Genomic DNA, 24,161 nt, shown 5'->3' on the forward strand with positions numbered 1-24,161 from the left:
TGAGAAAATAATTCTACATAGCAAACAGAGAGATGTTACTCAACACAGTCATTTACATGGTCAAAAGAACACAAAGTAGGAAAAAAAGTAAAATTATAAATTAAAAGGTCAAAATTTACCAGTCTAATTTATTATGTACTAATTACAATAGTTTTTTATTTAATAATCTAAATAAACAAAAGGGACCTACAGGATTATAAAATGATAAAACAGGTATCACCCAAAAGAAAACTGTGAGGGGGAAGGAGCAACACATATATTCAAGTCTCTCCAGACATAGGAATAGTCTTTATTGTATTTAAACATCTCCATGGGACACCTGGGTGGCTCAGTCGTTTGAGCATCTGACTCTTTGATTTCAGCTCAGGTCATGATCTCGGGGTCCTGGGATGGAGCCCCATGGCAGGCCCTGCACTCAGTGCTGAGTCTGCTTCTCTGCCTCTCTCTCTCTCTGCCCCTCTCCCCTCTTGTGCATGAGCACTAGCATAAGCACATGCACACTCTCTTTAAAATAAATAAAATCTTAAAAAAAAATCTCCAGAAAAACAACTGTATAATCATTTCAATGAATGTTTCAGTGTTTGACAACTCACTCTCAGCAAATGCACTCTAGACTTCCTGTGGCTCACAAAGCCTTTTTGGGCCCACAGCTCCTTGTGGTGATGCTGGTTTTGCCATCCTGCAGGGGCAGAAAAAGCTTCGCTTCTATCCTCCAGAACACACTGTTGTCTAGACTTTGACTAAATGTTCTTCCATACTGCAACACCCCCACGTGCCACCCCTCACACCAATCTGCCAAGCAGAAAGCAACTGGCTACTAATCTCTTAGTTACTTTAAGCGCAGCCTGGGCAAGCAGGATAAAATACCCCCGAGAGAAACGTGAAGATATTATAGCTTCAAAGTTAAGATAATATGTACAATTTTTATTCTATTCCATATAAATTATGACATTTAAGAAGTCTGCTTCATTCATCTAGCAAATATATACTGAATCCTTACCATATGCTAAGCCCTGTGACAATACTGCATCTTTGTTGTTCAAATTTCACAAGTGATAGCTATGTGGTCTAGTCTACTAGGCAATGCAGGTCCACACCCACCCTCCATTTTAACATGTGAGGATGACAGAGTAGAAAATCTCTGTCCTAAGCCTTTTTAAAAAGGAGTCATTACACTACAGAGACTAAAAAAATGGCTCCCAAACTTTAGCATGCACTATCACCTACTGACTAAGTGGCTCCAGGGTGAGGCCCGATAATGTGCATTTCTATCAAGTTCCCAGATGATGTTGATGCTGGTCAGGTGACAACACTTTGAGATCCAGGGCTCTAGATTAGGGGTTGGCAAACATTTCCTCTAAAAGGCTGGATAAATATTTTAGATTTGGGGGCCATACAGTCTCTGCTACAACTACTCAAAATACAAAAGCAGCCAAAGACAATATGTAGATAGATGGCTGTGGCCATGTTCCAATAAATCATTATTTATGGACACTGAAATTTCAATTTCATATAATTTTCAAAGGATTATTATTTCAGTAATATGATTTTTTTGATTTTTTTTCAACTACTTAAAAATGTGAAACCGTTCTTAGTTTGTGAGCCATACAAATTAGGCAGTGGGCTAGATTTGGCTCATAAGCCATTTTGCCAATCCCTGGTTCTAGATGAATGGTTGGTTCTCAGTCCTGGCTCCCCACCAGAAATAGCTGAGGAGCTTTTAAAAGACCCAGATACGTAAGTGCCATCCCATGAGATTCTGAATTAATTAGTCTAAGCTCTAATTAATGAATAACCAGGAATAAGAATTACTGATATTAAAAAAAAAAATTACTGATCTTAACCAATATTCCCCCAAGTGACTTCTAAGGATATTTAGGGTTTAATAAGCCTTACATGAATGGAGGTTTCTGGGGTCAGGTAAGTTTGGAAAATGAAATTTAAGCCTTTTTTACTGCATGTATCCCACAATATTCTCATAAGTATCTAAGAGGGGACTATAATATGCAATGTTTTCCAATGCATTTGACTACCTAATCCATGGATCTAGTGTTCTATGAAGTACTCAGAAAACACTGGCTTCAATCTTTCATAAAGAATAACATTAATAACTTAATACTTAGGTTCATAAAGTTACAACAAAATATGAGGAGAAATTAATTTAAAAATGAGAAATACAACTAATTCTTATCAAAATAATAAAAAAGAAAAACTCCTGGGCGCCTGGGTGGCTCAATTGGTTAAGCGACTGCCTTCAGCTCAGGTCATGATCCTGGAGTCCCGGGATCGAGTCCCACATCGGGCTCCCTGCTCAGCAGGGAGTCTGCTTCTCCCTCTGACCCTCTTCCCTCTCGTGCTCTCTATATCTCATTCTCTCTCTAATAATCTTAAAAAAAAAAAAAAACTCCTGATAAATCTAAAATTAAAAAGAAAAAAGTCACAAAATAACAGGAAAGTATTTTTAAAAAGATGGAAGAGGGGCACCTGGGTGCCTCAGTCAGTTAAGTGTCCAGCTCTTGATTTCAGCTCAGGTCATGATCTCAGGGTTGAGATAGAGCCCCCTCCCGCTGCCCCCCCCCATCAGGCTTAGCACTAGGTGTGGAATCTGCTTGAGATTCTCTCTCTCCCTCTGCCCCTCCCCCCACTCATGCTCTGTCTCTTTTTCAAATACATAAATAAATCTTAAAAAGATGGAGAGGGCGCCTGGGTGGCTCAGTCGTTAAGCGTCTGCCTTCGGCTCAGGTCATGATCCCAGGGTCCTGGGATCAAGCCCCACATCGGGCTCCCTGCTCCGCGGAAGCCTGCTTCTCCCTCTCCCACTCCCCCTGCTTGTGTTCCCTCTCTAGCTGTATCTCTCTCTGTCAAATAAATAAATAAAATCTTTAAAAAAAAAAAAAGATGGAGAAATACAATGATAAATTTGAAAAAAAAATCAAAGTCAAAGATGGTTTTCTACAATGTCAAATCTAATATAAAGGATATAGAAAATGTGAACACATCAGTAACTACAGAAAAAAGTAAAAAAGAATTACCAATGTCCTCAACAACATTTTGTAAAAAAAGGAGATAAGGATGCAGGGTCTCAAAAGATTTCTTGGTAATCGCTCTCAAACTTTTTAAGGACTACATGACTCCTTGATAAATCCAAAGGATGTTTTATCATTATCTCCTTGCCAGACACATTGTAAGCACTCAGCAAATATAGCAAACATATTTTTTTTAAATACTATTAAAAATAACTTTTCCCAGGAAAAAAAAGTAAAAGTTTTCTCACATCATTTCCATGATACCAGCAGCAGTCAGTACCTCATGCCCTGAAAAGTATTAAACTGTTCAGGTTCTTCTTACTCTATGCGATCTGAGGAGAAAAGGTGCCAGGGTATGCTACAGAAAGGAGAAAAAAGCCTCTGGCCCCACTGGAAAGGAAAGTCAGTGAAACTAACCCTCCTCCCCTTCACAGCATCTTACACCACAGCATCCTAATAACCTAGCTTATTAACTAGAAGGACCTTTCCTGACATGATGAAAAACCAAAGCATGAAGTAGTCATGTAACAAAATAAACTGCTATGCAAGTGAACTCTGCACAGAACACAAGAGAGACAAATAGCTTCTAAGAAACTGGATCTTTGTTATCTTACTGTTTGGCCTGGGAATGCCCACAAATGCAGCAACAGCCTAGTGGTACTCTCCAAGCATTATGGGCCATGCTGTCTGAAACAGTGGCATGTGAATGTCAACAGTGATATAAAATGAAAGCATTCTACACTCACTTAAGGCAAACTTGTATAAACCTAAAAGTGCCTGATTAATCAGTTTCAGAACACAAGAAAAGACTTCATATTGTTAATTCATTTTAAGAAGCATTTCACTAAATCTCCAAATCTAAGTACGAAAAAAATGTTTTAAAAATACTTTTAGAGACATCTGGGTGGTTCAGTTAAGCATCCAACTCTTGATCTCAGGTCAAGTCTTGATCTCACTCAGGTCATGAGTTCAAGCCCTGTGCTGGGCTCCATGCTGGGCATGGAGCCTACTTAAAGAGAAAAAACAAAAAAACAAAAAAAAACCTGGGAGAAAAGTAATACTTTAAAAAAATCATTTCCATTAAATACTTTAAAAATAGGAATGAATGAGCTTTTGATATGCCAAATAAAAGGAATCAAAATTAGAGATAATGGAGAAAAGTAAAAAAAATACTATTTTTAGATATGATTCACTACCTAGAAAACCTAAAGTATCTGGCACAACATATACTCAGTAGAACATAACTCTGAGATCTCCATTATCAGATTACTTTTTTTAAATACATTGTCCTCTATAGTGGTTAAGTATACCAGATCTCAACTTAACTCTTAATTAGAGATAATCAGGGAGAAGGGAAAAAAAAAAAAAAGAGCTGGATCTGAATTGAAAAGAGGGAAGTAAAGGGCCAAGAAAGGCAAGCTACTTGAAGTCATAGAAATGACAAATGCCAGAGGATGATATGAATCCTTGCATAATTCCCAAGCCTGCACTCTTTCCATTTTGCCACAGTGCCAAAGGCACCTTTAGCTTAATGGATATTTTTTTTTTAACACCTATTATGCACCAAGCACAAGAGTATGAAAATGAGTAACATATCATGTTTTAAGGAGACCTAAGTTAAGTCAATTGACCCATCTTTTGGTTTAAAACCTAGGTCTCTTAGGGGCACCCGGCTGGTTCAGTAGGTAGAGCATGCAACTCTTGATTCAGGGTCGTGAAGTCAAGCCCCATGTTGGACATAGAGCTTAATTTAAAAAAAAAAAAAAAAAAAAAAAAGGAAAGTATTCTCCAAACAAATAAATCCTAGGCCTCCTAAATCCAGGTTCAGTGATCCTTCTACCTCATAATCATTATGTAATTTAAAATCATATGCTTTAACATGCAAAATATTATTCTTCCTATGTATAATAAACACCATTTTTAAAAAGATTTATTTATCTATTTATTTATTTATTTATTTATTTATTTATTTGAGAGAGAGTATGTGCATGTGTGTGCACGTACACACACACAAACGCATGCACGCGTGAAGTCAGGGGACAGAGGGAGAAGGAGAGAAGCATATTCCCTGACGAGTGCAGAGCCCACCTGGAGCTCAATCTCACCTCCCTGAGATCATGGCCTGAGTCGAAATCAAGAGTCAGGGGCTCAACTGACTGAGCCACCCAGGCGCCCCAATAAACACTATTTTAGTACTGGAGATAATTCCAAAGTTTTTATTGCAAATGTTATTACAAGAGTACCAAAAAGGATGACAACCCGCAGAAGACTTTTCTTGTGCCTTTAAGGTATCCTCAGTCCTGAACACACACAAAAAATGTAAGAAACAATTCAGGAATGGGGGAAGGGAGGAGGAGCTGAGTTCTAAGTCCATTTCCAAAACAAACTCATTCAATTCAGATATAGCACATGCTCAAATATATCACTTGCAAATTTCCTACTGATATTTTAATGTAATCACTTAGAAACATGAACATTTAAGAGGCTTCAGTAGTCATTCTCAGCAATCTTTTAAGAAAATCTCAGGTAATTCAATATCTGTACAGCTTAGAGAAATGTGGGCTTAAAAATAATATAGTTCAATGGATTTATGAGGGATGAACATCCATAATCATTAAGAAATCTGCAAAAGGCTCTGTATCGGATCTTAACTGTTCAACATTTTTGATCACTGACAAGATAAAGACCAAGAAATTATATTGAAACAACAGAAAAAAGCTTCAGAAAATCACCAATTTCTCTTTCACGTCTCCTGTTCAGCAAAATAGAAGCTGCAGCTGGCTATCTGTCCTATTGAGACAAGGGAGAAATATAAAAAGCAAGCAAGGCTTTCCAAAACAACTTGAGGAAAATGCCCTAATAATATGGGCCAAAGGAGGAAGTAACCCATTCAGGAGAAAAACCAGGGAGCAGAGTAAAACAGAAGGACTCCCATCATCTACCAACTAATCTATGAACAATATGTGGAGATTCTGACCACTTATTTAAAAGAAAATAATACACAGGGATAACTGAACTTTAAAAATCATTCTTCTGATAAAGTTAATTCCAGCATAAATAGGTGATTTTCTCATAACACTGGTAATCGCTGGCCAGGTAAAATTACAAAAAAAAACATGTTAAGATAAGGTTTCTTTATAAATAAAAACTATACTTACCACAATCCATTCAGCAATGTTTTCATAGAGTTCTGGACTAAAAATTGCTTTTTTAAGCCTAGCCAGAGGTCCATCAGCATCTACTAATCTGCACCGCATGAAAACATCACAGTAGCCTCTAAAATCATTGCAAGGGGATCCAGGTTGCAAGGTGATGGTTCGACCAACGAAGTGCATGCTCCACCGCGAAGACCCTGTACTGGCACAAGTTGATGGATCCACTGGAAAAGAAGCGCCAAATATAAGTTGAAGATCAGATTTCCTACCAGGCTAGCTGGGAAGAGAGGGAGGAAAGGAAAAAACTGCCTAAAATCATTACCATGACATGTAATATAGACTTGCATAAGTTTAGGCTGGATAACACCATTAGTAATTCGCCTTAAACATACAATATAAACAAACAGCCAGCAACTCTTGACTTAGTACCTACAATGGCTTAGTACCTAAAATGGCTAACAGTGTTTATATTAATTATCGCCATAAAGTTGGCAGGTTTTTGTCTAGCTTATCATTTTTAAAACACTGTAGGGACCATAATACTAGAAACATAATGCTATGCTACATTTAAAATTTTCCAAAAAGGATCGGTATTGGTGGAAATTATCTGTCCAAACTGGATAACAAAGTTTAATGCTTAAAACTTAGGAGAAAAACGGGCGCCTGGCTGGCTCAGTTGATACAGCATGTGACTCTTGATCTTGGGGTCGTGAGCTCAAGCCCCATGTTTGGGGTAGAGTTTACTTAAAAAAAATATATATTTAGGGGCACCTGGTTGACTCAGTCAGAGGAGCATGCAACTCTTGATCTCAGGGTTGTGAGTTCAAGCCCCACGTTGGGTACAGAGGTTACTAAAAATAATAATAATAATGATAATAAATAAACTTTAAAAAAATTTAGGAGGTTTTTTTTTTTTTAAGATTTTATTTATTTATTTGACAGAGAGAGACACAGTGAGAGAGGGAACACAAGCAGGGGGAGTGGGAGAGGGAGAAGCAAGCTTCCCGCCGAGCAGGGAGCCCGATGCAGGGCTTGATCCCAGGACCCTGGGATTATGACCTGAGCCGAAGGCAGATGCTTAACGACTGAGCCACCCAGGTGCCCCAGAAAAATTAGGTTTTAAAAGAGATTTTATATTGGGGCGCCTGGGTGGCTCAGTTGGTTAAGCGACTGCCTTCGGCTCAGGTCATGATCCTGGAGTCCCGGGATCGAGTCCCTGCTCAGCAGGGAGTCTGCTTCTCTGTCGGACCCTACCCCCCTCATGCTCTCTCTCTCTAATTCTCTCTCTCAAATAAATAAATAAAATCTTTAAAAAAAAAAAGATTTTATATTCTTGTGTTTTAAAAGCCTTACTCTTCTTCATACAGCAGACGTGGCATAATTCCTTATCATCTTTGCCATCTGAACTGGCACAGGTACACTCCTCCAAGCCATACTTCTCACAGATAGAACCTGCACATTGCTGAAAGAAAAGTAAAAGACCAGTTTTTAATCTCTATACAAACCTATTGTTCACAGTAATAGACAGATAGACATCTCTGATGCTAAAATAATTAAGTAGAAATACAAGTGGAAAAAACAAAGATTAATATCAGAAATGGATCATATAAACACACCCGAAAAAGAGTTAAGTACAAATAAGGTAGCAAATCTTTTAAAGAAATGCCAACTTAAAAAAATCTAAACAAAACCAAAACAGAGAAAGAGATTAGGTGAGCATCAGTTTTACACTGGTTATTATGGCTCCTTTATAAGAAGAGAAAAATGATTATTTTCCTCCTGTAAAGTAAAGTGAATATTGAGCCAAGAAAGTTTTAAAGGCTTCACATTCAGATAAAATGGCCAAAAGAGTTCTTTTATGTAGGCTGTTGAAATACTAATTTATAAAACTCAAAAGCAGTACCAAGTCATATGCCTAGCTATACAACTATTTTCCTCTAGAGACTATCAAACACATGCAGTGGACAGATGAAAGATAAGTCAGTTACTAATCAAATACCACCAGGCACTTATGCCACATGATACATTCATGGCTTTATGGGGAAAGAGAGGGATATTATTGAAACAGGGACCAGGCTTAATTACTGGAACTCTGCAGCTTTAAGTAACAAACAATTATTCTGAAAAAGGAGGTTTAATAAAAAGCTTATAAATCAAATGCTCACCCCATTAATGCACACTTGTGTATGCCTATTACAGTCTGTAAAGTTTGGTTTAGGATCAGAGGCTGGGCAGAGAGCGGTGATGCCATTACATATTCCTTCTTTTGCACAGTCTGAATCATCCCGACACTTCTCAGTTTTTGATTTGAATGCACACTGTGCTGTACAACAGGGACCTTGACTTGGGCTAGAATAAACAGTAAAGTGATTAAAGAAAATCACTAGCATATTTCCTATACACATAGATATGGTCCTAATTTTTAAATCATAACTCTCATCTTTTAAATGGTAAGTATGTTACTGGTATACAACTTCAAATTTTGGACTAAGAGGCTACTAAATTTCAACATTCTATAAATGTAAAAAAGTGATTGTGTTGTTTTTATAATCAAGGCATACTATATTCAACATTCTTATTCTACGTGCCTTTAGTGGAAGGCTACCATAGAAAATAGATTTAATATTAAGTGAGCTATCAGTGTTTCAGTTACATCATACATTAGTTGATTCATCAAATTTTCTCACATTTATATGCTAAAATCAAACTAAGATATACAGACCAACCATTTAAAAAGTAGTGCACAAGCAATATTCTATTGCTTATATCTACCACTACCAAAGTAATTTTGACAAGTGAAATAATTATATGACACTAAGTTACAAGAGTCTACGAAATCAGTATTACCTAAATATTTAAAGTTAAGATTCTAAAAATACGGATGATAGTCACATTTTTAAGTTAGGAACTGAACAGTGTGTATTTTACTGAGTGTCCTGACTTTTGTCTGTCTTTTTTTTTTATACCCACCACACAAGTTACAAGTAGCTCAATCTGCCAACCACAGTACACTCATCAATGCTACTCCAGAAAAATAAATAAGACAACAGCAAATAAAGACGAAGATTCCCAACACTATGCATCTCTTAATGTCAGTTTTAAGTCGGTCACAACTGCCCTCGGCTGACCGGTGGCAGCGTGAGCACTCCTGGAACGGGCAGGGTACCTGCACTGCTTCCCAGGCTTCAGCTTGCATTTCTTGCCCTCTGGCTGGTTTGCATCATAGCAGCACTCATCTTTACACTGGTCACTATAGCCACAGTCACATTCTTCACCTTGCTCCACCATCCCATTTCCACAAATAGGTTGGCCAGATTCTGAGGAAAATCAATAAAACAAAGTAAGCATTGTCTGCATACATTAATTTGATTTAAAATCCACAAACTTTGGAACCTCATAACAAAGGGAGAAAGGATAATTTGATGAATACAAAAAGCAGAACTAGGAATCTCGAAATCAGAAGACCTAAATTCAATTCTAAGAGTGGCTCAGTCACTAGCAATGTGGCCTTGGGCAAGTCACTTCCCTTTTGGGGGGCCTCAGTTTCTTAATCTATACAGTGAAGAGATTTGACATTATGGTCCCCTCTGAGGTCCCTTCTGGAAGTGGTAACATTCTATTTAGGCCACACTGAGCTTTACTGAACAACCGCACTATTTACATTACGCAAATAAGAATTAAGTTAGTGCTTTAACAACCAGAAAAAAATTAAATCTTTTGTGTTAAAAGAAAATTTCAAACATACATAGTAAAGTAGTAGAAGAACAATGAACTCCCATGTACCAATCACTTGGCTTTAACAACTATCAACAATATGCTATAAACAATTCCACCTAACATATTCATTTATTCTTGTAAATACTCCAGGATGAATCTAAGAGATAGGAGTTTGTTTCTTTTTTAAATCTAACCATAATAGCATTATCACATCTAACAAAATTAACAATATGCTTAATAGCATCTAATAGCCAATTCATGTTCAATTTCCTCAACTGTCTTTTTACAGTTGGTTTATTTGAACCAAGTTCCACCTAAGGATCCTCAACCCCATGGCTGGTTTTGGTTGATACATGTTCTTTTAATATATAAGCGATTCCTTCCTCTCTTTTTATTTTCACACTATTTAAAGAAATTGGGTCATTTTGTCTTACAGAATTTCCCACATTGTGTTTAGCTGATTGTATCCTAGTCAATAAATAATTTTTTTTTAATGTACATTAACTTGCTACTCAGCTAGACCCAAGCTCTCTAAGGAAAGAACTACATATTACTCCTATTTTTTTATATTCCCAAAAAGGCTAACAGTATTGGGTCAAATCTTGGCTCATTAAGGTTAGTCTGGTCTAGGCACAGTGAGTAATTTTAGAAAAGTTTTTAGGCTCTTTTTTAAAGTTCTCGAATTTTATCAATGGGCTTTAAAATTGGAAGAGGAATGCTATTCTTTGTAAGATCAGAAGATCACAGACCTTGAGCATCTGCAGGGAGATGACAAGAATCAAATGTCTTCACTTTCTAGAAAAGAAAAGTAACTTCCAGAGAGTCTGTGACTTGCTGGAAACCATATGCCTCAGTATGGGCAAATCGAAGACCAAACCCAGGTTTCTGGGATCTAAAATCTGGTGCTCTTTTCTTTCTGCTACATCAAATTGATGTGGGAAACAGGTGTAGCACAGGCTTCAAATTGAGAACTGAATAAACATAAAGGAACACATCTCAAACACATGAACTCAACAGAAGGCAAATCTGAATCCAAATTATTCTAGAAAGACTAGCTTTATATTTAGAAAGTTCATTCTTAACCGCATCAAATATTAAAGGAAATCTTAGAGTTAACTGAAGCTCTCTCCCTCTCTTTCATTTTATATCACCTCTTCTGTTATGCACATGGACATATATCCTAAGTAATAATGACTTTATTCTGAAGTATTGTAAAATCATCATTTCAGAATTCATAGGATATGTAATTTAAGAGAAAAGGAAAAATGATGAAGTCAGAAAACCTCTGAGGCAATATTTACTATACATTGGTTTTTATCTCATATAGAAATATTACTTCAAATAAGCTAGGACACATGGAAAAGGTGCTGTTTAAATGCAAAAATTATAACAGACACATATCTCATTATAATCTAAGAAACAAATTTCCTTGGGGTGCCTGGGTGGCTCAGTCGTTAAGCGTCTGCCTTGGGCTTGGGTCATGATCCCAGAGTCCTGGGATCGAGCCCCACATCGGGCTCCCTGCTCCGCGGGAAGCCTGCTTCTCCATCTCCCACTCCCCCTGCTTGTGTTCCCTCTCTCGCTGTGTTTCTCTCTGCCAAATAAATAAATAAAATCTTTAAAAAAAAAAAAACAAATTTCCTTACCATAATACCTACAAAACAATATGCTCATTTTTAAAAGACAACTTCACTCAGAAAGTTTACTGTGAAAATCCGGTTTACAAATAAAGACTCTATGTAGCACTTCTACATAAGACATTTTAGAAACCTACCAGTGATAATAACAAGAGCAGTAACAAAAATGATACCATCAATATAATTTGAATCTGCCCTTTTAAAAGAAATAGAAGGCCTTAAAAGAAAAAGCCAATCAATATAAGTAAAAATTGAAATTTGGGGCTGATCAAAATTTAATTTTTACTCTGGGAAAGATTCTGTGAAGAGGATAAAATGACAAGCTACAGACTGGAAGAAAAATATATGCAGATCAGTATCTGACGAATGGCTAGTATGTAGGCTATGTAAAGAACTCTCAAAACTCAACAGAAAAAAAAATCCAATGAGAAATGGCCAAGAAACATGGACATTTCACCAAAGAAGATACACAGATGGCAAATAAAGCACATGAAAAGATGAACAACTTTAGTCATCAGAAAAATATAAATTAAAACCACAACAAAATATCACTATATGCCTATCAGAACGGATAAAATAAAAACAATAAAAACACCAAAAGCTGGCAAGGATGCAGAGAAACTAGATCACTTATACACTGCTGATAGGAATCTAAAATAATACAGCCACTCTAGAAAACACAGCAAACTATTACTATATGATCCATCAACTGGATTTGGGAGCATTTATCCCAGAGATATGAAAACTGATGTTTGCATAAAAAACCTATACACAAATGTTTATAGCTGCTTTATTCATAATAGCCAGAAACTAAAAATAGCCCAGATAGCCTTTAACAGGTGAATGAACTTTCTAAATATAAAGCTAGTCTTTCTAGAACAGTTTGGACTCAGATGCCTTGCACTGGGTTCATGTGTTTGAGCTGTGGTTCCCTTGTAGCCTGTGCCACAACTGTGAATGAACTGAGGAACATACACGCCATGGAATACTACTCAGCAATAAAAACAAGCTCCTGATACGGGCAACAGTTTGAATGAATCTTCAGGGAATCATGCTGAGCGAAAAAAGCCAATCTCAAAGGTTACATGTTGTATGATTCCATTTATACAACATTCTGGACTGACAAAATTTTACAAATGGAGAATGGTTTAGTAGGGCATCGGTCAGGGGATGGCAGGAGGGTGGTAGGTAGGTGTGTTTCCCCTCAAATAACTTATAATCTTGTGAAATAGGACAGGGACCCAAACAAACATAATACAAGGTAGAATATTTAGAACATATTAAATGCCACAAGAGAGGCATAACAGATGAATGGATAAACAAAATGTGGTATTATTCATACAACGGAATATTATTCAGCCATAAAAAGAATGGCATTCTGATACATGCTACAATTTGAATGAATCTTGAAAGTTTTATGCTAAATGAAATAAGCCAGACACAGCAGGCCAAATACTGTATGATTCCATCTGTATGAGGTACCTAGAATAGGCAAATTCATAGACACAGAAAATAGATTAGAGGTTACCAAGTAGGGAGAGAGGGAAGCAGGAGTTACTGCTTAATGATTACAGAATTTCTATCTGGAGAGATGAAAAAGTTTGGAAATGCGTAGTGGTGATGGTTGCACACCACTATGATGTACTTAATGCCACTGAACTTTAACTTAAAATTAGCTTAGATATTAATAAAAATTATACATATTTTATATCTTTTCTTTACTGTAAGGCAAAAAAAATTTCACAGCAGCTTTATTCATATTAGCCGAAACCCAAAGGGCCCAGGTGTTAATCAATAGGAGAGTGGATGAGCAAAGTGTGATATATTCATACAGTGCAATATGAACTGCTCAGCAGTAAAACAGAACAAAACAGTAATAATGAATCTCAAAATCTGCTGAGTGAAAGCAGCCCTCCACAAAAGAATATAAACCATATGATTCCACTTATATGAAGTAAAACAAGCAAAATTTCTCTACAATGAAATAAATCAGAACAATGGTTGCCTCTGAGAATGTGTTGGGGGCAGAAACTGCGAAAGGAAATAAAAGAACTTTGTGAGGTGACAGAAATATTCTGTATTTTGAGAGGTGCTTAGGTTACACAGGTAAATGCATCTGTCAAAGCTCATTAAATGGTGGACTTAACTGTGCAACATTTTATGTTAAAAAAAAAAAAAGAACCACAAACAATATTGAACTTTAGTTAATTATACAGGCTGAAGTGTTTAAGGGTGAGGCATACTAATGTCTGCAATCCACTTTAAATTGCAACAAAAAAAACACGGGATTGAGGGATGAATAAATTAATAAATAAGTGGTAAAGTAAATACAGCAAAAACAGCAAAGTTTTAATAGTTATAAAATAGAGGTGGTGGGTGCATGGGTATTTCAAGTTTTCTGAATGTTTGAAAATATATGTTGGGAAAACATACATACCAACAAAACAGTTGTTTCTCTTCTTCTCAAGAACTTGGCTTATATTTCTAATACTACAGAGTGAGAATTTATTGTTGTTAAGTTTGTCCCCGGATGTTGCTCTTGCATACATGATGTAATTGCCATTTTCTTTCTGCCCTAAATTCTTAGATTCTCCTGGAGTGCACTCTGTTCCAGAATCATGCTGCCAAACAGAATATAGAGTTACATAAACAGGAAGTAAAATAAGGTTTTCAGGTCATCTGATTAAATGTAATTTTCTCACCAGAAAAACAATGGAAGCTTGTGGACTCTCCTCTAAAAAAGGTCCTACAATTGTTTTAGACTGTGAGAAGGAAAACAATTTGCTCTTTTAAGAGCCACTGTCTTAGAAGGGGAGGAAAAATGACTGAAGGTCTAGCCACAACAATGTACAGCTCTGTAAAGAGGGAGTAGAATGGAGGATAAACCATCATAAAGTCTGTCAAAAATAAGCTCGCCATGCACTCCTATATTTATTGCAGCCATATTTACAAGAGCCCAATTATGGAAACAGGCCAAGTGCCTACTGACAGATGAATGGATAAGGAAGATGTAGTACATATATACAATGGAATATTATTTAGCCATAAAAAATGAAATCTTGCCATTTGCAACAACATGTATTGAGCTAGAGAGAATAATGCTAAGTGAAATAAGTCAGTCAAAGGCAAATACCACATAATTTCACTCATATGTGGAATTTAAGAAACTGTAGCAAAGGAAAAAGAGAGAGAGAGAAACCAAGAAATGTACTCTTAACTCTAAAGAACACACTGATGGTTACCAGAGAGGAGGTGGGTGAAATAGGTGATGGGGATTAAGGAATGCACTTATGATGAGCACTGAGTCAGGTACAGAATTGTTCAATCACTATATTGTATACCTGAAACTAATATAACACTGTATGCTAACTACACTGGAATTAAAATTAAAAACTTAATAAAATGAAAAAAATAAGCTCATCTACTTTCAAAACTAGTAACAGGAATATAAACTACTTAAAATGACTAAATATTCTTTAACATACATGCTAAACTACTAACGACTAGTTCAGAGAAGACAGATGGGGAAAGACAGGAAACAGAATGGCATGAAGCTAACTACATACAAGATAGGCATCTAAGAGAGTTGACTTATTACCTAGTACATAAGAAAGATAAGTAAATGCTATTTTTTAAAGATTTTATTTATTTGAGAGAAAGAGAGAGGGAGAGGGAGAGAAAATCTGAAGCAGACTCCACACTGTGCACAGAGCCCGACACGAGGCTCTATCCCACAACTGCAAGATCATGACCTGAGCCGAAACCAAGAGTCGTTTGAGCCACCCAGGCGCCCCAATAAATGCTATTTTTAAATAACAATTAAGAAGAGCCAAGTGGTAAAACTAAAACACTGATTTGCAAGAGTAAAACAACAGATACATATGTGTATGTACACAGAAAGTTTATGGTGTTGGCAAATATTACTGAAGTATCAGATACACACTGAAAAGTACCAAACTACAGCTCCATAAGTTTTCTCAAAGTAAATATACTTATGTGACCAGCACTAAGATCAACTAACAGAATACTATCAGATCACAGCAGCATCCCCATCTTCCTTCCTCCTCTGGGAGACAGGCATTTAAAAAAAAAAAAAAAAAAGGAAAGAAAACAGGGATGCCTGGGTGGCTCAGTTGGTTAAGCGGCTGCTTTCAGCTCAGGTCATGATCCCAGGATTCTGGGATCGAGCCCAGAGTCGGGCTCCCTGCTCAGCGGGGAAGCTTGCTTCTCCCTCTCCCACTGCCCCCTGCTTGTGATCACTCTCTCTCTCTCTCTGTCAAATAAATAAATAAAATATTAAAACAACAACAACAACAAAACCAACCTCACAATGCTCCTCAAACAACAATTCAGAACTTTCCAGAAAGAGTGAAAATATTTGGGTCCTAGAGTAAAAGTTCTATTTAAACTGTTATTTGAATACCCAACAATTCTTCCCTCCAGAAAGAAAGAATACCCAAGGGCATTATGTTTCTTCTCAAAACCCATCTAAATTACTTTCATTTTCTACTCCCTAATCTGAAGCAACTTTTTTTTTAAGATTACATTTTTTTTAACTTAATTAGTAATCTATACATCAAACATGGGGCTCGAACTCATAACTCTAAGATCAAGAGTTGCATGCTCTTCTGAGCCAGCCAGGCACCCCGTGAAGCAACTATTAAAAATAAGACCTCTCCTATCACATTTATTCTTCCCAGTACCTCTTGCTGTTCTCCTGAACCTAGATTCAGCATTTGAAAACTCTTGACTATTCTCCAACATTACCTTGCTTTATGTTTTCATTCCACAGAATTCAATTTGGTTTATGATAATGCATGACACTAGAATTGTTCTCAGCATTAGAATTTTAGAAAAAGAAAGAAAAAAATTCCAAAACTGTGTAACTCTTGATATTATCACAGAGTATTTTCAATTCAATAAATATTAGAATGTGTCCATTATATGAACTAAAAATATAATATAAAAATATAAAGATGAGTTTAAGCACTGTCCCTAGCCTAGCCCTCAAAAGCCTTATATTCTAGTGCTCGCTTCGGCAGCACATATACTAAAAAAAGCCTTATATTCTATTTAAAAGAGAGCCTATTTTGATATCCCTGGCTAGTCTGACTCTGCCCCATAAATCCATTACAGATATCACTAATTGGGGGGTGCCTGGCTGGCTCAGTTGATAGACCATATAACTCTTGATCTCAGGGTCATGAGTTCAAGCCACACATTGAGCAAAGAGCTTGGTTGCTTACTTACTTACATACATACATATATAAACAAACAGATATTGCTAATCAGTTATTACTTTACTAGCCCAGAGGATATTGTAATGGATCATCATTAATGGCCATGGAGGGAGGAAGAGGTTATAAACAAGCATGCCAACTATTTGTATTTGTCATCCTCAGAACAGGGGATAAACAAACACACCAGTAAGCAAAATATAGAACAGAATATAAAGGCCATCCTAACTATATCCCCAAAAAGTGCTGACAATTCATATGGTTTCACAAAGAAACTCTAAGTTTGACAAGAAAACAGAAAAACTTTTCTCTGGCTATAAAAACAATACATACTCTTTTAGAAAATTTAGAAAATAAAAAATAGATAAAACATTTCAATCATAATCAACCATGCATAATAACTACTATTAACATTTTGGTCTACTTCCTACCTGACTTGTACCTAGTCATATCATATTTTAATACAAAATTTGAACTACACCACTTGTAGTTATATACATGGTTTCTTTCAGCTTAACAGTATAATGCAAACACTGATTTTTAAATGATTGCAGAGCATTCCAGGATACTTTCGTATTGGGGGGCCATTTAGGCTGTTTAAAACTTTTTGCTATAAATAAATAAAACTGCAATGGATACTTTTTTTAATGCACATAAATCTTTGACAGATTCTGCATTTTTCTCTTAGTTGGATTCCCCAGGGTAGAGTTTGAGTTAAAAGGTCAAACATTTTAAGGGTCTTGATACATAATGACAAATGACTGAAAGAAGGGCTCTATCAATTTACATTATATAACATGGATCAAGATTTCAGTAGGCAGAGATGGGAAGGAACTGGCTTCCTGACAAAAAGAAAATTTTAAAGGACTATAAATAACTTAATTTGACAGGAGAGGGCAGTTAACACTGGAAATACACTTGAACCCAAAAGATGGAAAACCCTAAATGCTAAGATAAGGAAACTGTATCAGCAATATCAGCAGGTACAGGAAATAAGGTTATAAACTGAAGTGACATGATCAAAACAATCAGAACTATAACCTAGACAAAGATTGATTTGGTAAGAGCAAGTACATATTATAACTTTCATACTGAGAGACAGAAACTTGTCTCATTTATGATTACAACTTCCCAAGACAAAGCTTATAAAGTGGTTAACAATAGGTGTACAATAAAGATTTGGGATAGAATAAATAAATATAAGCGACAGTGTGAACCACTCAGAGAGAAAGTAACACTGACATAGTACAGATGTACAACAGGAGAGATAAAGACAGATTTCAGATATAGATGTCAAGGGACACGGGCTCAGGAATTTACAGTTCTGGCTGCCCTTAGTTTGTAAGTAATTTAATAGTAAGCACTACTGTGTATGTATGGTAGTGTGAGCAACATGCACAAAGGAATGGGGTGTGATTGAGCATTGAGCATGGCAGAGTCATTAAAAGTAGTCTGGTAAGAGAGGAAAAGACAGCAGGGTAGGCAAAGAATGTAAACCAATTTATCCATTAAACAAAAAGCCATAAGTAATATAAAATTAATATACTAAAAAAAAAAATTTCTGGCAGCTGGGCAGGGAATAGATTAGACAGGAAATGAAAAGAGAAAAGATTAGATTCCCTACTCCAAGTGTGGTCTGCAGACCAGGGGCAGCTACAGCATCACCTGGGAATGCCTCAGAAATGTAAAAACTAGGGCACCTGGGTGGCTCAGCTGGCTAAGCATCCGACTCTTGATCTCAGCTCAGGTCTTGATATCAGGGTCGTGAGTTCAAGCCCCGAGCTGGAGCCTACTTAAAAATAAAAAAATGCAGAAACTTGACCCCGCACCTGAAAATGGAATCTGTATTTTAAGATCCTTGGTAATCTGTATGCATATTAAAGTTTGGGAGGCTCTACATCACTTGGCATCAGGGAAATACAAATCAAAACCACAATGAGAGGGCGCCTGGGTGGCTCAGTTGGTTAAGCCTCTGCCTTCGGCTCAGGTCATGGTCCCAGGGTCCTGGGATCGAGCCCCACATCGGGCTCCTTGCTTAGCAGGGAGCCTGCCGCTCCCACTGCTTGTGCTCTATGTTAAATACATAAATAAAATCTTAAAAAAAAAAAAACAAAACACAATGACATACCACCTCACACCAGTCAGAATGGCTAAAATTAACAAGTCAGGAAACGACAGATGTTGACAAGGGTTCAGAGAAAGGGGAACCCTCCTACACTGTCGGTGGGAATGAACACTGGTGCAGCCATTCTGGAAAACAGTATGGAGGTTCCTCAAAAAGTTGAAAATAGAGCTACCCTACAACCCAGCAATTGCACTACTGGGTATTTACCCCAAAGATACAAATGTAGTGATCCGAAGGGGCACCTGTACCCCAGTGTTTATAGCAGCAATGTCTACAATAGCCAAACTATGGAAAGAGCCCAGATGTCCATTGACAGATGAATGAATAAAGAAGATGTGAAATGAAATCTATCCATTTGCAATGACATGGATGGAACTAGAGGGTATTATGCTAAGCAAAATAAGTCAATCAGAGAAAGACAATTATCATATGATCCCGCTAATATGTGGAATTTAAGAAATAAAACAGAGGATCATAGGGGAAGAGAGGAAAAAATAAAACAAGACAAAATCAGAGAGGAAGACAAACCATAAGAGACTCTTAATCAGAGGAAACAAACAGGGTTGCTGGAGTGGAGGGGGGTAGAGGGATGGGGTAACTGGGTGATGGACATTAAGGAGGGCACGAGATGTAATGAGCACTGGGTATTATATAAGACTGATGAATCACAGACCTGTACCCCTGAAACCAATAATATATTATATGTTAATTTTTAAAAATAAATAAATAAAATATAAATAGAAGAAAAAAATTGGGGAGGCCCTAGACTAAAGGACAGAGGAGTAGCTGAAGGGTACTACAACTCCCCTAGTAAGGGCTGGAATCAAGGGAACTGAGAGAGAAAAAAGAACATTTACTTGCCCTTAAAAAAACAAACTAACCATAAGCAATAGTTCTCTGCTAATCGCTACAATTTCAATTACTCTTTTAAGAACAGATCACATAGTGTGGGGTGCCTGGGTGGCTCAGTCGGTAAGCGTCTGCCTTTGGCTCAGGTCATGATCCTTGGGTCCTGGGATCAAGCCCCATGTCAGGATCCCTGCTCAGCGGGGAGTATGCTTCTCCCTCTCCTTTGCTCATGCTCACACTCCCTCTCAAATAAATAAACAGATCACATAATGTACATTTGCTGCAAAGAGAAACCGCTTTCAAAATTTTGAACCTCTAATAAGAAAAAAAAATGTATTGAGCTCAAGAACAAAACAAACAAAAGTTCACAAAAGCAGTTCAAGAGGCAGAGAGATTACACACATTTTAAATAGTTTATCCAAGAACATTAATAATCTATCAATTTCTGAGAAGAAAGACTTGCAACTTTAGTGAGATGGCACTTCCATTTTACAAACTGGGAGAAAATTAGAGAAGTGCATTTGAGGATTTTAAGCTCCAACTATATAATATTTTTCTAAACTCATGAAAATTTCCATTTTTACAAGTGATATGATACAAGTAAAATTAATGTACATAGTTGTCAAATGGTATTTTCCCAAATTTGTTATTTAATAAGCCCTACCAAAATCACAAAGAGACTATCTTTCAGTATTTTGTATTTCTGTGTGCATCAATCTTTAGGTCACTTGAAAATCAATATGATGGACTGAGTACTAAATGACACCAAAGAATTGTTAATTTTGTCAGGTATCATAACCACGTTAGGGTTATATATGAAAATGTCTAATTTTTTAGGGATGTATACTGAAATATGTAAGGGTGAATAAATTTGCTTCTAATACCTTACAAAAAGAAAGAAACACACAGAAAGGAGATGTGGCAACATCTTGATAACTGCTGAATCTGAATCAGAAGTTGGCAAACCGGAGCCCAACAGCCCATTTTTATACGGCCTAGGCTAAGTGGTTTTCCATGCTTAAAGGATTGTAAAAACAACAAAGAAAAATATGCAACAGAGACCAAATGTTACCACCAAAACTTAGAATGTTTACTAGCAGGCTCTTTATAGAAAAAGTTTACTGACTCCTAATTATAGATAATGGGCACGTAAGAATTTATTGCACTATTTTCTCAACTTTTGTGTACGTTGAGGTATGGAAAATTTTGAGTATCACACTAAAAAATTTTTAAATATCAATCCACAATAGAGAAAGACAAATCTAACAAACCCTGATAATGCTTTAACAGCAACCAAGCAAAAAAACCACTCCACAGTTTGCTAACATTCAAAATGTACTTTAAACAATGAAAAGTGAGGGGAGCCTGGGTGGCTCAGATGGTTGAGCATCCCACTCTTTATGTCGGCTCAGATCACAGTCTCAGGGTCATGAGACTGAGACCCGTGTAGGGCTCCACACTGTGGGTGGAACCTGTTTAAGATTCTCTCCCTCTCCCTCTGCCCCTCCCCCTGCTGGTGGGCACTGTTCTAGGACTAGCAGACGGAGAAGTGAATGAAAAGTTCCTTGCCTTCATAGAATCCTGCATTGTTATGCTTACTTTTCTTATTTGACTTGCAAATATTCTATCTTCCTCCCTTTCAGTAGTGTCAAGTACATTCCTGTGTTCCAATACATAAAAACTAAACAGTCAACTATACTTCAATTAAAGAAAAAAAAAACTAAACATCCATATGTACTTGTATTCAATGTAAACAAAATTTACAAATCACTCAACATAAAATTTAATAACTTTTAAAAAATCTTATAATTAGGCAATACTTACTGGAGATCCAAAGTTATGTCCAACTTCATGAGCAAAAGTAATGTGAGAGACTTTGGGGGGTACATGAGACCCATAGTTCTGAACAGTAATAATTCCAGTGTTTAAGGACTTCTTCTTACCATCTGAATACAGCTTACTTTTTTCACATATTCCTCCAGAGCTTCCTAATTCAGAACAAAAGATGGCTAAATTAGCATCTATTTACCCCCAAAGTAACTTTCTAATATATGCTATATTAAATTAAAACATTTTATATATCCCACACATATCAAATACTCAAAAGTTTCTTTTGTCCAAGATTAGGAAGTCATTTCAAATAAGTTTTAATGGTACACATAAAGAAACTCCCAGGACTTCGTACAAGGCCCTTAAGAAAATGTTTTTCATAATCAAAATATTCCCTAATTTTTGTTCCCATTAATTGAGCAAAACAAAAGTTTCTGTTAAATTTGAATATATCCATATTTACACAAAGCCTATACCTTCTCATTTAAAAAAAAAAGAAAGAAAGAAAGAAAGAAAACATTTAATTTAAATGAAAGTTGAACAAAATGTTCTCAAGTAGATTCTGAGAAAGTCACTTCCATAAATAATAGTAGTGATGCACAGGAGTACATGATTCACTATCTTGAGAGGCAATATACATATATTTTTTTAAAAAGAAAATCAGTAGTAGTTGCAAGGGGCTGGCAAGGAAGTAGGGGGATAGAGAGAGATTTGTAAAAGGGTACAAATTTCCAGTTATAAAATGAGTAAGGTCTAAGTATCTAATGTATAACATGATGACTATAGTTGATAACACTGTATTGTATAAGATGAAATTTGCAAAGAGATTAAAACTGAAACATTCTCACCAAAAATAAATAATATGTGAGGTGATAGATGTGTTAACTCATTGGGGGGAATCCTTTCAAAATATACATGAATATCATATCATTATGTTGTACACTTGAGGTATCTTACAATTTTGTCAGTTATACTTCAATAAAGTGGGGCGGGGGGAGAAGAAAAGAAATACGTCCAGTGGGCAAGAAAAGGGGAGTGGGAGGGAAGGAAGGATAGAAGATGTATGGAAGGGGAAGAAAGCAAATGTGGAAAAATGTTAACCGATTCATCTATCAGGAGTTCACTATACTATTGCTGCAACTTTTCAGCAGGTTTGAAATTTTTTTCAAAATAAGTTCAAAAAGCTGAATTATGATTTTCCAATGTGTCTTGAGAATACTTTCAAATTGTAAAAGAAAACCTATAACACTACTTCTATTATACATATTAAATCACTTTGTAGTTCACCTGTTCCATAATAGTAACTTTCCAAAATAGCCTAATGCCAAAATGAAAGTACTTGTATATCTAAAGGCAGTTAATATAAGAAATTAAAAAAAGAACAATGGGAAAATCAGAAACTGGCTGGCCAACCCATGTCTGTATGTACACTGTACTGAGAAGAACACAGTTCTTTTAATAACTCTGAATACATCTTAGCGAAAATTCTTTAGTTTACATTTACATGTAAAGGGTTTCTCTCTTTGATTTTTTTTATTAAAATACAATCAAATGTTAGGATGTTCTGATAACTGATCAAATTATTTCAAATTAGCTTTCTATATGCAAAATTACAACCAAGTTATTAAGCCATTAAAACATCTAATGTTTATAATCCCTGATAAAGCATATAATAGAAGGCAATGAAAAATAGATTTGCAAGAATGGCATGACACTACAACTGCTACCCATTCATTTTAAACATTAGAAAGTAAATTTAACAGGGACACCTGCGTGGCTCAGTCAGTTAAATGTCTGCCTTTGGCTCAGGTCATGATCCCAGAATCCTAAGACCAAGCCCCACATCAGGCTCCACACTCAGTGGGCAGTCTGCTTCTCCCTCTGACTCTACCCCCCTCTTGTGCTCTCCCTCACTCTCTCTCTCATAGTTTTTTTTTTTTTTTTCAAAAAAAGGTAAATTTAACACGAATTACCATTATGATTTAGGAAGCTAAAATAATAAGCGCCACAGAAAACTGAAAGACTGAGCTATATGCAGATTTTAACCAGCACAAGATGGAGAACCTTTATGATATTCAGAACTTACTACCTTTTCTACAAAGAAAACTGACAGCAAATGATTTATGAATATTTAATATATTTTCTTAGGCTACTTCCTCTTTTGGAGATGAGTCTAAGGATTGTATCACTACTTCTGGAAATTAGAAAAGATACGAATAAGCACTCTGTAATAGTTTTAAACAAATAGTAAATTAATATCCTGCCTTAATGAAGATCTATCATATGCAAATTGGTCCAATGCAGTACTGTCAAACTTGAATTAAGCATAAAAGACTCCACACTGTAAATCTCTATCAGTTAAAAAAAGAAAAAAATAAATAGCATGTATTAAAAACTCTGATAATATATTTTTCTGTATTTTTAAGGTCTATACGGTTTAAGGGAAGATCAGACATAAATTTGAATGTACTCTTCTGAAAACAGTCTTTGTAATTTTACATCATGTTTAACATCTTAGTAAATGCTTTTGGTTTTAATGTGTATCACTTACAGAAAAGTTTAGTATTTGTTACAAACTAATAACA

The 24,161-nt window shown here is 36.2% G+C and overlaps 1 protein-coding gene across 2 annotated transcripts in view; it reads right to left on the reverse strand.

Annotated features, from left to right (window-relative positions):
* Positions 1-24,161, reverse strand: part of ADAM10 (ADAM metallopeptidase domain 10) — a 133,300-nt gene that overhangs the window by 10,204 nt on the left and 98,935 nt on the right. For both annotated transcript variants that reach the window (XM_025883568.2, XM_025883567.1), the window contains 6 exons: positions 21,571-21,734; positions 13,973-14,156; positions 9,348-9,498; positions 8,347-8,530; positions 7,535-7,643; positions 6,185-6,405 (listed from right to left, as the gene is read on the reverse strand). In XM_025883568.2, the coding sequence (XP_025739353.1) occupies positions 6,185-6,405; positions 7,535-7,643; positions 8,347-8,530; positions 9,348-9,498; positions 13,973-14,156; positions 21,571-21,734 (1,013 nt within the window). The remainder of the gene's footprint in view (positions 1-6,184; positions 6,406-7,534; positions 7,644-8,346; positions 8,531-9,347; positions 9,499-13,972; positions 14,157-21,570; positions 21,735-24,161) is intronic.

The sequence above is a fragment of the Callorhinus ursinus genome, unplaced genomic scaffold (assembly GCF_003265705.2).
Source record: "Callorhinus ursinus isolate GAN/ISIS: 27379988/994484 unplaced genomic scaffold, GSC_fseal_2.0 scaffold25, whole genome shotgun sequence".
Taxonomy (NCBI): domain Eukaryota; kingdom Metazoa; phylum Chordata; class Mammalia; order Carnivora; family Otariidae; genus Callorhinus; species Callorhinus ursinus.